The sequence below is a fragment of the Astyanax mexicanus genome, chromosome 16 (genome assembly GCF_023375975.1).
Source record: "Astyanax mexicanus isolate ESR-SI-001 chromosome 16, AstMex3_surface, whole genome shotgun sequence".
Lineage (NCBI taxonomy): Eukaryota > Metazoa > Chordata > Actinopteri > Characiformes > Acestrorhamphidae > Astyanax > Astyanax mexicanus.
In genome coordinates this window covers 39,406,155-39,421,918 of record NC_064423.1, presented here as the reverse complement: position 1 = coordinate 39,421,918, position 15,764 = coordinate 39,406,155, and the positions used below count along the sequence as shown (strand labels likewise).

At 41.5% G+C, this 15,764-nt stretch overlaps 1 protein-coding gene across 10 annotated transcripts in view; it reads right to left on the bottom strand.

Moving 5' to 3' along the window:
- Positions 1-15,764, bottom strand: part of plekha7b (pleckstrin homology domain containing, family A member 7b) — a 291,689-nt gene that overhangs the window by 123,206 nt on the left and 152,719 nt on the right. For all 10 annotated transcript variants that reach the window (XR_007424774.1, XR_007424772.1, XR_007424775.1 and 7 more), the window contains one exon: positions 1,189-1,300. Coding sequence is in view for 2 of the 10 variants with exons in the window: in XM_049465414.1 (XP_049321371.1) it covers positions 1,189-1,300 (112 nt within the window). In the remaining 8 variants the exon portion in view is untranslated. The remainder of the gene's footprint in view (positions 1-1,188; positions 1,301-15,764) is intronic.

Sequence of the window (15,764 nt, the reverse complement as noted above, 5' to 3'; positions counted from 1 at the left end):
TTGACTTTAAAAGAAAGTCAATTTTTCTTACACTTTTTTTTATTTAGCTTAAGTTTTATCTCAGCTACTCCCACCACCACCCAAAGGCGAGACCTGCTGGATTAAAAGTTTTTTTGTAGTGTCTCTTAAAATGTGCCTACAAATGCGGTGCTCCTTAAGTATAAAAATAGACCAGAAAATAGAAGTTTATTGACAGTGCGCCTTATAATACAGTGCACCTTATAGTGTGAAAAAAATACGGTGCTACTGGCTGTTCAGCATCCTGATGGCATATGGGAAGAAGCTGTTTTGGAATCGACTAGCTCTGATTCTAGCTCAAATGAAATCACCTTCTTTGCTAATGCTTCTCTGTTGCTAATATTATCAATAAAACTTAAAACTTTATGAATATGAACTTGTTTTCTTTGCATTGACTGGTACTGTTAAACAATATGTCATACGGTACCAGTTTTGGAATGTGGTTTGGTGAGATGATAAGATGAGTTATTTGATGAGCATTAGCCTTCGGGCTCCAGTTTAGAATGAAAGAGAAAGAAAAAGATTGTGGTTTCAAGGCATTTCATATTATGATTACTACAGACCATTGTAATACAATCAGTAACGCATTTATATGTATTTGAGGAATCAGTTAATGGACAATTTTTTTCATTTAAGTAAAAAAAATCCAATCAGAACAGAAGAATCTAAAAAAACTGGATTACTTTTGAAACAGTGGTCTCTACTCAGTGTGGTAGTGTAATTTTCTCATGAACAATTTCTAACATTTGTCTCAATAATGCGCAAAAAAACATGATTTTTCTGATTGTAATGGCTTCTTTGCTGCGCCATTAAAATAGCAATCCGCCAAAGTCAGAGCGAACCTGGTTCATAAAAGTAATGATAAGCAAGTGACACACTGATTGGTTTATTGCAGGCTTTGCCTAAAAACACACCCATGATTAATAAGGAGAATTAGTACATGCCTTTTGTGCACAAAGGTGTACTTTTCCCGACGTTACGATAGCAAAGACACACTGAAACGCCCTAAATCAAACTGCACAGTGCATTGTTGTGACTTTGGCAAGATGGGCCTTGTTGCTGACCCTGGACCTGCTCTGTGTGTGTGTGTGTGTGTGTGTGTGTTAATCTGATACTCAGTCCAGCTGTAAAACAGGTCTAAGATCAGTGAGCATGAGCCAGTTGTCTGACCTTTAGTCCTGAGGTGGTGTCCACAGTGGTAGTGGTGCCCGCGGTTAACGTCTCGCTGACCATGCTGGGAGGCCCGGGCTCTGGCGGCGGCTTGGACATGCGGCTAGTGGCTCTGCAGGAAAAAACATATAAACATATATATATATATAAAAACATATAAAAAAGGAAAGATCAGACAAAAAATGCATGAGTTTTAAAAGTATTAGAACACCTGTTCACTTATTATTTCTTCATAAATTAAGGGTATTAAGGAAATATCTCTACTGTCCAGACTAAAAGGTTTTCTACTAGATTTACTCATTGGAAAATTGCTGTAAGGATTTAATTGCATTCATTCACTCATCAGCTCATGTAGAGTTGATGGCGAGAAGATGACTGAATTGTGACTAACACAACTTAAGTAGCAGTAAAGTCACTCTGCTGAAGTACAGAGTTATAAGGGTGAGTCTTCAGTGAAGTTTCTCCAGCACTAAGGCTGGGTGCAGCAGCATTAGCATTAGCCGCTAACCACAGCGCTTTTAGAGGTGAGTATATTGGACTGTGGTCTGCGTGCTTACTGTGTTAAAATAAGACTAACACAACTCATCATAAACATGCACCACTTACAGAGTGAGAGAATTACAAAAAGAAGCTGAGATATTTAAGCAGTAGAACACGGGAGGGAGTGTGTTATCACGAATTACATTACGGCTGTGATTTGGTCGTGTGTTATTCGTGATAACACACAACTTTGAGTGTTCTATTGCTTTTATACAACAGTTTTTTTTTTGCTAAATGAATAAAGAATTTGAATCAAAGAACGTCAAGAAATTCTGAATTTGTATATCAAACTTTTTGATGAAACTGGCTCAAAAAAAAAAACTGGCTGGAAAAAGTTCATCAGAGTTACCAGCTCCTCAGATAAGAGCGGCTAAATGCTTCTTCGCAGAGTAATTTGGTTTGTTTAACACTGTTTTAAGTGACTACATGATTCCTTATGTGTTCCTTCATAGTCTGATAGATCCAGTGGCGGACTTAGCAATTTGGGGGCTCAAGGCGAATTTAGCTAGGGGGCCCATCAACATTAATATGCGAGAAATAAGTTTCAGATATAACACCATTGTATGTCAAAATGGAAAATATTTATTAAAAAAAATAGTTAAAAAAGAAAATTGAAGCTTTTTATATGTACAATCAATAAACATATCTTTAAATAAAATATACATCCGAATGCCAAAAAAAAGTAAAGCAGTGTGACTGAGAGCATTTGTGTGAGTCAATCAGTAATTTTTATCTAGAATTGTAACTGAACTTAATGATAAAGAATAATTATCAATCACATCAAAATGTACAGTGAAAATATGAGAGGAGGCAGAGTTTGTGTAAGGGTGTTTGATCAATAAAATACTAAAAATATTTAAAATGAATAAAAAATAATTAATATAAAATACAAACTCATTTAAAACACAATCAAAATCTATAGATAGATAGATATAGATATATCTAGTGCGCAGAATAATATCAGTTTCAGTTAGTTTCAAATAATTGAAACAGCTCACCAAAACCTCAACCTATCCTTTATATTTGACAATATTTGACTAACTTTACAGGTCCTCACTCATCTTAATTTATTAAACTAAAATGAGTTTTCAAATTATTTCTAGCCTCGCGCTGAATTCAGCTCTGCGCTGCGGAAGAGAGAGAGTGAGAGTGAGAGCGCGCTTTCCTTGTGACTGACGCTAAACTGTTTGATCCAGCTGTTATATTATATTATGTTATATCAATACCATTTTAACGTTTTTCGTTTCTATGTTTTGAAATTCGTTAGATAATATTTTTGTCAACATTTTGGGTTTATTTTCGTTTGTTATTTTTCTAAAAATAATAGAATTTACCCTACCTACACAACCCTAGTATGGCACCTCCTAGTCCCCCTCCTCCACCAAAACATTTGGGTTCGGTGGTGCTGACACACTAAAAAAGCTTATCAGTTTTGGAAGAGCATCTGTTTTTAGTTTAGCCTTAGACTTATAGTGGGGCTTCATGGCTTCGCTCACAACCCACTTGTACACTTAATTTCACCTTAATTCCGTCTTTCACAAGCAGCGTATTCGCGGTTAACCGGCATGGATGGAATATTCCATTTTAGCGCGAAAGAGAGGGGGTGTGGACAGAATATGTATTCCTTTGTAATTTATTGTGTTGTCTTTGTTTCCATTTTAAACATACAAGAATCACCATTTATGAACGCATCTGTGAATTACTGTCCAAAGGGCCCCAATAACCAGCTGTAGGTCTATGGGAAGTTTGCAGCTAGTCAGGGGCCCCTACAGTGGGCTGCAGTGGGAGGGGCCCAAGGCAGTTGCCTAGCAATGCCTCTATGCAAAGACCGCCTCTGGATAGATCACTTCACTATTCACAGACGCTGTGTCCAAACTTGTGACTGGTGAACTAAACGTAGCACACACTCAGAAACAGTCCTGGTGAGAGGAGTGCACACATAAGATTCCACTTCACAAGTGTCCGTATTTATAGCAGCGTAAGTGATACTCCCTCAGGATCTGTTTCCGGCTCTTTACTCTACAACACGCCTCTGTGTTTTTTATTAATACAGTGTTTTAAAACCTTCAGAGGTGCTTTATAATCCTAGAACAGGTACAGTTTACACATACTGGGGGTTAAATGTTTTTATATCATCGTGTAACACTACGCTAATCAAATATACTGATTAAATATGCAATAAAGATGCTATTAAAAGCTACAGCCGTTTGTTTAATAGTGTTATATTTCTATAATGCAACAGAGATGCTGCAACTTGTCAAATGATGTCATAACAGGTTACAGTACCAGTCAAAATGATGGTAAAAAATACTATTAAAGTGATCCAGACTATGAAGGAACACATAAGGAATCATGTAGTAACTTAAAAGTGTAAAACAAACCCAAAATGAAATGCTCTTCTCTGGGGAGCTGTTTGTTAACTTGCAGTTTCCGAGGCTGGCAACTCTGATAGACTTATCCTGTACAACAGAGGAAACTCTTGCTCTTCCTTTCGTTCCTGGGGCGGTCCTGATGAGTGCCAGTTTCAGCATCATCATAACATTTTTGATGGTCTTTGCGGTGACTGCACTTGAGGATACTTTTAAAATTCTTATAACGTATTTTTGGATTAACTGACCTTCATTTCTTTTATGGTATGTATTTCTTTTTCTTTTAAGACGTTCTTGTGATAATATAGATTGGAACAATAATCAAATAGGGCTGTTCACTGTATACCAACTCTAACTTAACCCATGACTTTTGGCATGTCAGTATATGAAAATCAGCATTAACATTGATATACAGTACCAATCAAAAATGTCAGTGTTTTTTTTTAAATTAACGCTCCACATGGATAAAAGTAAGGTTTCCCATGGCTAAAATTATAGCTCTATATAGTTAAAATGTAAGTTTTGCACGGCTAAAATAAAAATTTTGCAGGGCTAAAAGTAAAGCTCCACACAGCGAAAATGAAAGTGTCACATGGATAAAATTTAAGTTTCACACAGCTAAAATTAAGGCTTCACATGGCTTAAATTAAACTTTTGCTCAGCTAAAATTTAAGTTTCGGACAACTAAAATAAAGGCTCCACATGGCAAAAATTTAAGTTTTGCACGGCTAAAATGAAAGTTTCACACAGCTACAATTAAAGTTCCACATGGCTAAAATAAAAGTTTTCACACTGCAAAAACGAATGCTCCATACGGCTAAAATTGTGTTTGAGAGCATCAGTTAAAGTAAAGTAGTGAAGAGGTACAATACTGTGAATGGTGAATATTTGAGTAATATTCTAATCCAGATTATGAAAAGCAAGAACTACTCAACTAAATAAAGAAAAAAATGACTTTCAAGAATTTTTGAAATATTCTTAAGTGCGGTCACTGCAAAGACCATCAAAAACGTTATGATGGTGAAACTGGCACTCATCAGGACGTTTCCAGGAAAGGAAGAGCAAGAGTTTTCTCTGCTGCACAGGATAAGTTGATCAGAGTAGAAGTTTCCTTCATGCTTCTTCGTTCCTGAGTCTCATACAGTGTGTAGAATTCCTCGTGAGCTGTTGAGGGATGTAGTAATATATTCAGTGTTCAGAGGATTGTGGTGTAGTGTGGAGCGTGACCTTGGACGGTGGAGGTGCGGTGTGACCTCAGTGGTTCAGAGCATTCCCCGAGCGCCTGACGTTCCCTCCCCCGTCCCCCCGTCCCGAGAGAGTTCATGGCCATACAAGCTAAACCTGGCCGAGGCCGGAACGCCTGCTGCCCGCCGATACTTCAGAGTAATCCCGATTTAACCCTCACTTACAGCCTCTGATGACGGGGGAATGCCAGCTATGCGAGAGGCTGAAAATGGAAGAGTGAGAAGCATGTGAATGACCCTCTTTGGAAACACTCACACTGCGCGAGTGGAGGACGCTCCGGTACGTGTGGACACGTGGGACGTCATTATGGTTTGATGGTATGAATACAAGCAGATGACAGCAGTAGAGGATGTGTTGGCATAGTTACTTTGAAAAAGTAATCTAATTACTGATTACTGATTACTCCTTTAAAAAGTAACTAAGTTACTTTATGGATTACTTGATTTTAAAAGTAACTAAGTTACTTTCAATTTACTTTATTAGTTACTTTCACAGCTGCTGACAACACCCAAACCCCCGACCCTCCCCCCCCCCCCACACACACACACACCCCTCCCACCTCAACATAACAGCCTTGTGGAAACTCACTTTATTGGAAGCTTCGCTTCACATTTGGGACTTGTTTTGTAAGTGTGCTGCTGCAACTACAAACTTTTCTTTAAATTTGACGTGTTTTTTAAAGCCAGGTAGCACTTTGTCTCTAGCAACCTTGATACTGATCATCTTTAACCGATACAAACTCAACTTAACTCTGGGTGAGGTGGAGAGATAGAGGAGGGTGTGTTCAACCCGAGTGCTAGTTTTGAAACACCTAAAACACCTGGTTTTAGAGCACAATAATTGATTGTGGTGACGGACAGTTCTGGTGGAAACAGGAGAGTTGAGGTTCACATTGAATTCTGCGTGATTTGATCAGTCGTGGTTTTATGTTTTTTTTTATACAATCCGGGTTAGCACCCAAACATCCCTTTCAGACAGCTTCCTCTTACAGCGTCCACAGTTAATCCTGTTGGATGTGGTTGGTCCTTCTTGGTGGTATGCTGAGCTAACATTACCCTGGATACCGTGGCTCTTGATGCATCACAAAGACTTGCTGTCTTGGTCACAGATGCTCCAGCAAGACGTGCACCAACAATTTGTCCTCTTTTGAACTCTGGTATGTCACCCATAATGTTGTGTGCATTGCAATATTTAGAGCAGAACTGTGCTCTTACCCTGCTAATTAAACCTTCACACTCTGTTCTTACTGGTGCAATAATGTGCAATTAATGAAGATTGAACACCAGGCTGCTCCAATTTAGCCATGAAACCTAAAATCCCACACTAAAATGATGACAGGTGTTTTAGTTTTATTGTCCAACCCCTGTAGAGTTGGTATACAATGACTTTAAGGACAAATAAAGATCGGCCTATACAAAAAGAAGAATTTTACGAACTTTGAAAGTATCTTCCAGTGCAAAGACCATCAAAAACTTTACAGTATGATGAAACTGGCACTCATCAGTTGTTCAACCAGCTAATTGACCAGTATAGGGTATTATGTTTTGTCTTGGACATCCAGCTTTTAAATCACCTTAACCCTTTAATAAATCACCATCAAAACTCAGCAAAGACCATGTAAATCCAGCTACCAGCAGGTAGAAGCTGGTCTGAAACTGGATTCTTCAGCAGGGGAAGAACACACTGCCAGCTCTGCCAGGAAAGACCTGAACTCAGAGCCGACCCCAAAATACGAGCAATCATCTAGCAGATCTATCACTCGCTCTCCATCGCTCTGTTAGTAAATCTTACAGTTTTAAGAGCTCAGGAGCTTTCTGATTGGTTCTGATGGGTTCTGAGGGATTAGAGCGCTGTGAGTTATACGACAGCAAGTAAACACGCCTCTCAAAAAAAACATAAACATAAAAAATTCATCTGTTACTGTACCAGCCATGTTTATCCACATCTCACTCCAGAAAAAAAAACATTACTGAGTCTTTCTCAAGCTTCTCCAGCAGACTGCACAGCACCACATCACTGCCAGGGTCTGGAGGACTGAGCTTCTTAAAACTTTTAGATTTTTTTATAAGAAGCAAACACTAGTAGAGATGAGACAAAATATCGATATTGTAAAATATATTGATTATGATCTTATCAGTATTTGCTTATTTAGGAGCATTTTTACCCTCTTCAGGAACACATATACCATGAAGTATCACAGAGAACTGGCTTGTGATTTATCAAGTATCAAGCGGTTCTTTTTTGTGACCTCCTGAATGAGTGGTCCATGCCCTTTTAAAGTAATTTCAAGGGGTTTTTAATTTTAAAGTTGTGAAGAAGTAGAGTTGGTATACAGTGACTGTTATGGAGAAATCCCACCCTGGTTTTTGAGTTGTTACCGTCAGGCAGCTAAAATTAAAGTTCCACAGGGCTAAAATTGAAGTTACGCACTGATGAAATGAAAGTTTTTCACGGCTAAAATTAAAGCTCTACACAGCTAATATTATATTTTTGCACGGCTAAAATTAAAGTCTCAAACGCCTAAAATTAAAGCTCTACATTGCTAAAATTAAAGTTTTGCATAGCTAAAATTAAAGCTCCATATGACTTAAATTAAAGTTCCACACTGTTAAAATTAAAGTTTTTCACGGCTAAAATTAAAGCTCTACATGGCTAAAATTATAGTTTTGCGCGGCTAAAATTAAAGCTCCACACGGCTAAAATTAAAGCTCTACATTGCTAAAATTAATGTTTTGCATAGCTAAAATTAAAGCTCCACATGACTTAAATTAAAGTTTCACACTGTTAAAATTAAAGTTTTTCACGGCTAAAATTAAAGCTCTACATGGCTAAAATTATAGTTTTGCGCGGCTAAAATTAAAGCTCCACACGGCTAAAATTAAAGCTCTACATTGCTAAAATTAAAGTTTTGCATAGCTAAAATTAAAGCTCCACACGACTTAAATTAAAGTTTCGCACTGTTAAAATTAAAGTTTTGCACGGCTAAAATTAAAGCTCTACATGGCTAAAATTATAGTTTTGCGCGGCTAAAATTAAAGCTCCACACGGCTAAAATTAAAGCTCTACATTGCTAAAATTAAAGTTTTGCATAGCTAAAATTAAAGCTCCACACGACTTAAATTAAAGTTTCGCACTGTTAAAATTAAAGTTTCGCATGGCTAAAATTAAAGCTCCAAACAGCTAAAATGATTTTTGTAGTATTTGATTATTTCAGCCGGTCACTCCTGGGAAGGTTCACCAGTGTTCCATGTTTTTTCTCCATTAGTGAATAATAGTGAATCACTGTGCTTCTCTGGAGTCCCAAAACTTTAGAAATTACTTAATATATAACCTTTTCCAGACTGATAGATGATCAGTTTGAGACTTTGTTTTCTCATCTGTTGTTGAGTTTCTTCAGATGGGTGTATAATAATGTGCTGCTTTTAAATGAGATATTTTATCTGCTTCATGTTGTCAGACAGGTTCTATTATATAAGGGATTTCTTAATTCTACAGGACTGGCAGTAATCAGGCCTTGTTGTGGTTAGTAGCGAAATTGAACTTAGCTTTTTTCAAAAAGTGTGATTAAACACAGTTCATTAAATGAACTGTGTTTGAAATGAATGAAAAAGATGGCGGCGCGCAGTAGTGCAGCGGCTACTCACGCTCCTAGCGAACACCCTTTTTTGAGCTGTTTTTCCGTCGGTTCTGAACCCAACTTCACGCACCCCACGCGTGTGAGTTATAGCAGGACCGAACTTTTGAGGATTATGGACAGTTTGGTCAGTAAAACAGCAACTTTGGACAATAATATCCGAGCTACGCTGGGCGAGCTACAGCTCCTCCGCGCTCCGGCGTGGGGGAGCGGATCGCTGCAGACAAAGGGCAGGAGGAGGCGGTGCCAGCGGCGTCAGAAGCGAGGTAAACGCGGTGGTGTGCTAGCCAGGCTAAAGGCTAATGCTAACCGGCCCCCGATTCCGTCGCTTTTCCTGTCTAATGTCCGCGCTTTGGATAACAAACTGGACCTGCTGCGGCTGAGGATGAATGTTTCTGAGGAGATGAGGAACTGCGCTGTGATTTGTCTCACGGAAACCTGGCTGAACCAGACCATGCCGGACTCAGCCTTCCAGCTCGCCGGCCGGCAGCTCTTCCGAGCGGACCGCAGCCTTTTATCTGGAAAATCCCGGGGGGGCGGTTTGTGCGTCTACATAAACAAAGGTTGGTGCACAAACTGCGTGTTGGTAAACAGCCACTGCTCCGAGGCGACAGAACAGCTGACTGTGAAGTGTCGCCCTCACTATCTGCCTCGTGAGTTTTCGGCGGTGTTCGTGATTGCTGTTTACATAGCACCGGATGCTAATGCTAACAACGCGCTGAAGGAGCTCCATGACAACATCAGCTCGCTTCAGAACAAGCATCCGGACGCGTTCTACGTGGTAGCGGGGGATTTTAACCACGTAGAACTGAAGAACACGCTGCCGAGGTTTTACCAACACGTGAACATCCCAACGCGAGGTAATAATACGTTAGACCGCGTTTATTCCTCCGTGAAAGACGCTTACAGGGCATTCCCGCGCCCCCACCTCGGGCTTTCAGACCACATCTCCATCATGCTGGTCCCCGCATACCACCCCCCGCTGCGACGCTCCAAACCCACACAGAAGACCATCACTGTGTGGCCCAGTGACGGCGACGCTGTGCTGCAGGACTGCTTCGGCTGCACAGACTGGCAGGTCTTCAGGGATGCTGCTGAGTGTTAGGGGGAGCTGGATCTGGAGGAATACACATCTGCTGTTCTTGGGTACATCAGCAAGTGCACTGAGGATGTCACTACTACCAAGACTGTGACTTGCTACCCCAACCAGAAGCCCTGGCTGAACGCAGAGGTGCGTTCTCTGTTGAAAGCCAGGGATGCTGCCTTCAGGTCTGGAGACCCAGACGAACTCAGAAGGGCTAGAAGAGAGCTGACTGTTGGAGTTAAGAGGGCAAAAGCTGCATATGCTCAGAAAATCCAGGGACACTTTTCCTCCCAGGATCCACAGAGCATGTGGAGGGGCATCAAGTGCATCACGGACTACAAATCCAACGCTGCACAAAGCTCCAAAGACCCATCCCTGCCTGAGGCTCTCAACAAGTTCTACGCCCGCTTTGAGAATCCTGACACCCCCCCCAGCACCAGACTCCCACACTCACCAGGAGAGGAGCCCCTCAGCGTGACACCAGCAGAAGTAAGGAGAACGCTGAGAAGGATCAACCCCCGAAAAGCTGCTGGCCCGGACAACATCCCCGGACGGGTGCTAAGAGACTGTGCAGACCAGCTCTCGGACGTCCTGGCCGACATTTTCAACGCGTCCCTCATCCAGGCAGCTGTCCCCACTTGCCTGAAGACCGCCACCATCATCCCAGTCCCCAAGAGCTCCGCAGTGACAGGTCTGAATGACTACCGGCCAGTGGCCCTCACTCCGATAGTCACAAAGTGCTTTGAAAGACTGGTTCAGACCCACATCAAAGCCACCATCAACGTCACTGTGGATCCACACCAGTATGCATACAGGAAGAACCGATCCACAGAGGATGCCATCTCCTCCGTGGTCCACACTGCCCTCACCCACCTGGAGCAGAAGGATTCCTACGTCCGTATGCTCTTTGTGGACTTCACATCCGCTTTCAACACCATGATTCCACAGACCCTGATAAATAAACTCTCCTCACTAGGACTGAGCTCTTCGCTGTGCAACTGGGTCCTAGACTTCCTGACCAACAAGCCGCAGTCTGTGAGAATTCACAACATCTCCTCCCCCACTATAATCCTCAGCACTGGCTCCCCTCAGGGCTGTGTGCTGAGCCCCCCCCTGGTCACACTGCTCACATATGACTGCTCACCTCTCCATCCAGGCTGTCATATTGTGAAGTTTGCAGACGACACAGCAGTGGTTGGATGCATCACAAACAGAGATGAGTCCAGCTACAGGCAGGAGGTGGAACACCTGGAGGGTTGGTGCAGAGAGAACAACCTCTGCATCAACGTAAAGAAGACGAAGGAGATGATTGTGGACTTCAGAAGAGGCCAGCATGCCCACCTCCCCCTGCACATTGGAGGATCTGCGGTGGAAGTGGTCGACAGCTACAGGTACTTAGGGGTGCACCTGAGCAGCAACCTCACCTGGAGCAACAACACCTCCACTCTGGTCAGCAAGGCACATCAGCGGCTCTACTTCCTCAGGAGGCTGAGACGAGCTGGACTAGGGAGCGCAGTCCTCACCTCCTTCTACAGATGTGTGGTGGAGAGCGTTGTGTGCTCCAGCATCAATGTGTGGCATGGAAGCTGCTCTGCTGCAGACAGGAAAGCACTGCAGAGGGTGGTGAAGGCTGCACAGAGGATTGTTGGAGTCAGCTTCCCCAGCACCATGGACATCTACACCTCCAGATGCAGGAAGAGGGCCACCTGCATCAGGAAGGATCCCACCCACCCAGCACATGCACTTTTTGTCCCGCTTCCCTCAGGACGGAGGCTGCGGAGCATCAAGTGCAAAACAACCAGACTGAGAAACAGCTTCATTCCGGAAGCTGTAAGACTCTTAAACTCCACTTAACAACACACTGCACTGACACACAAGGACAATTACTGCACAAACACGGTCACTTTACCCGCACTGAGACACTTTATTTTCTACTGCTCTAATTCATTTCATGCTGCTATAGCACATTTGCACTCTGGACTTGTTGTTGCAACCTGTCTACTCTTTCTATTTATTTCATTTGGGGTATTTATCTTTAACTATTTTGTATATTCTATTTTTATTGTATTCCTTTATTGTACTTTTATCTATATATCTATTTAATAACAGCTCCTGGGTGTAAACTGGATCGTGAAATCACAATTTCGTTCCACCTCATGTACCACATAAGATGCGAATGACAATAAAATCTCCTTGAATCCTTGAATCCTTGAATCCTTGAGGGGCAAACACTTTTTAACAAAAGGCGAGATTGGTTTGGATAGTTTTTTTCGCTCAATAAACAAAATCAACATTTAAAAAAAGTGCTTTGTATATTGAAACATATGACAAATATGCAAAAAGAAAAGAAATCAGTGAGGAGGCAAATACACTTTTTACATGCCACTATAAAAGTTGGGTTTGTGCACTGCTGCAGGTACACGTGTGCATAACGTGTTAAGGAAGCGTCTGTGTTGACAATTCACTGCCAAGATAGCAATGACCATCTGAATGTTGGCGTCTGTCTAGGTTGTATTTAGTCAGTGGTGCACCTGTGTTTTCCATTGACAAGATAGAGATAGCAATACGCCAGAAATTATACATTGTAGATAATATTTAGAAGCACTGTTGCTATTTAAACGAGGCAGGTGGAAGAAGTGAAAATAGACTGTTAGCAGGGTGTAAGATAGCGATTAGCACCTCGACACTCCTTGCACAGGGTGTAAAATAGGACCCTTACTTGTTTAACTGACTTGTAAAGTCAATATTATTTATATTTCACTGGAACACTCAGTGAGTGTGAGCAGATCTGTGAAGTTTACTTTAACAAGTTTTCTACAAAAAGTAATAAAACACAGACGTCATCTTGGTTTCCTGAGCGCATGAAGTCGCCAGGGTGTGTAACGCATGTCCTCATTGTCACTCAGAGTTTCCCAGTGGTGACTCAGTCATTTGTGTGTGTGTGTGTGTGTGCAGGTTAGCCTCAGATCAGAGTGGTGTCATCCTGCTTGTTCAGACAACCAGAGTCACTGACACAGCACACACCCGCCGGACTTTACCCACAAACACCGGTGAACAGTGGGGTGTGTATATATATATACACACAGAGTATATATATATATATATTACGCACAGAGTAATCCTTTTTTAAAAGTTAATTTCTTATATTGTTGATGATTATGTCTTACAGCCAATAAAAACCCAAAAATCATTGTCTCAGATATATATATAAGGAATATTATATAAGGAATTGGAGAATTGAAACTGTGCCAAGTCCTGCTGGAAAATGAAATCTTCCGCATCTCCATGAAAGTTGTCAGTAGCAGAGAAAAGCTGTAAGATATGAAGTGCTGTAAGATTTTGTGGGAAAACAAAACTGCACTGACTTTATACTTGATAATAAAACACAGTGGATCAACACCAGCAGATGACAGACATGACTCTCCAAACCATCACTGATCATCAATAAATTTCATTTAAAGGAAATCAAGGGAGCAGAGTCTGGAGGAAGAGTGGAGAGACTCACAGTCCAAGCTGCTTGAGGTCTAGTGTGAAGTTTCCACAGTGGATTTCATTTTCCAGCAGGACTTGCAGCACACTGCCCACAGTACTGCAAAAAGTACCAATTGGTCTTAAAATATAATATTCAAATTTTCTGAGACACTGATTTTGGGGTTTTCATTGGCTGTAATCCATAATCATCCCCAATAAAAGAAAGAAAAAACTGTTAAAATAGATCACTCTGTGTTTAATATATCTATGTAATATATGAATATTAATATTAATTTGAGTAATTTTATCCAATTGTAGAATACTGTATGCCAGGGGTGTCCAAACTACAGCCCGTGGGCCATTTGCGGCCCGTTTCCTTTTTTGGAGAGGCCCGCGAGGTATTTTAGAAATAGAATGAAAGTTGGCCCGCTGTTAAGCAGGTTTTTATAATGTGAGATTCAAAGTTTGAACGCTAGGTGTCAGAACGGGTCAAAGAGTCTAAAAGCGGAGAGGGTGCGCATTTCTAGCGCAGAAAAACGGGCCAAAGAGTCTAAAAGCGGAGAGGGTGCGCAGTTTAAGCGCAGAGAAACGGGCCAAAGAGTCTAAAAGCGGAGAGAGTGTGCAGTTTTAGCGCAGAAAAACGGGCCAAAGAGTCTAAAAGCGGAGAGAGTGTGCAGTTTTAGCGCAGAAAAACGGGCCAAAGAGTTTAAAAGCGGAGAGAGTGTGCATTTCCAGCACAGAGAAACAGGCCAAAGAGTCTAAAAGCGGAGAGGGTGCGCAGTTTAAGCGCAGAAAAAGGCCAAAGAGTCTAAAAGCGGAGAGGGTGTGCATTTCTAGTGCAGAGAAACGGGCCAAAGAGTCTAAAAGCGGAGAGAGTGTGCAGTTTTAGCGCAGAAAAACGGGCCAAAGAGTCTAAAAGCGGAGAGGGTGCGCAGTTTAAGCGCAGAAAAAATGGGCCAAAGAGTCTAAAAGCGGAGAGAGTGTGCAGTTTTAGCGCAGAAAAACGGGCCAAAGAGTCTCAAAGCGGAGAGGGTGTGCATTTCTAGCGCAGAAAAACGGGCCAAAGAGTCTCAAAGCGGAGAGGGTGTGCATTTCTAGCGCAGAAAAACGGGCCAAAGAGTCTAAAAGCGGAGAGGGTGCGCAGTTTAAGCGCAGAAAAAATGGGCCAAAGAGTCTAAAAGCGGAGAGAGTGCACAGTTTTAGGGCAGAAAAACATGCCAAAGAGTCTAAAAGCGGAGAGGGTGCTCATTTCTAGCGCAGAAAAACGGGCCAAAGAGTCTAAAAGCAGAGAGAGTGCGCATTTCTAGAGCAGAAAAACAGGCCAAAGAGTCTAAAAGCGGAGAGATTGCACAGTTTTAGGGCAGAAAAACGGGCCAAAGAGTCTAAAAGTGGAGAGAGTGCGCAGTTGTAGCGCAGAAAAACGGGCCAAAGAGTCTAAAAGTTGCCGTAATTACGGAGTTTAATGTTAAGAGACATCATGAAATGAAACATTAATTTGAAAAATCTTAGTTTACAAAACACTGTCAAAGATAAAGATAGTAAGTCAAGTAAAATGGTGTGTAAATGAAAGTAATCGGTAAAATGTATTATTTAAAGTGGTATATTTCATTATTTGTTTTATTACAGAGTCTGTGGCCCGTGACTTCAAATATATTTCTCCTTCTGACCCCCAACAAAAAAAGTTTGGACACCCCTGCTGTATGCTATGCCAATCTCATACCACTGCAGTCCCACTCACAGCACTACACTGATATAAATACCTATATATAAAGCACAGCCTCTGTTAGTACTCCATAGACACATAGCTAACAGATAAAAACACAGATAACAAACACCAGCAGCACATCAGAACACTGCAGATTACTGGTGACAGAGCATGAGGTCATCAGATTAAAACACAAAAACAGCATCAAACTGTGGTTTTAAGCAGCTAAAAATCACCTTACTGAGCACATTTCAGTCCATTTCAGCCCCAGAGTAAAGCATGCTTACGCCACACACTCACACACACACCCCTCATTGTTATCCATTCCGGAGGTCATAATTAATGTTTTTCCTGTGGAACGTAACGCCAGACCTTCCCATGCTTCCTGTCTATCCTCTTAAACAACAATAAAAGAGCCCACTTAAAAATGATGAGTTTCTTTGATTTTACCAATTGAAAACCTCTGGAATATAATCAAGAGCAAGATGGATGATCACAAACCATCAAACCACCAAACTGAACTGCTTG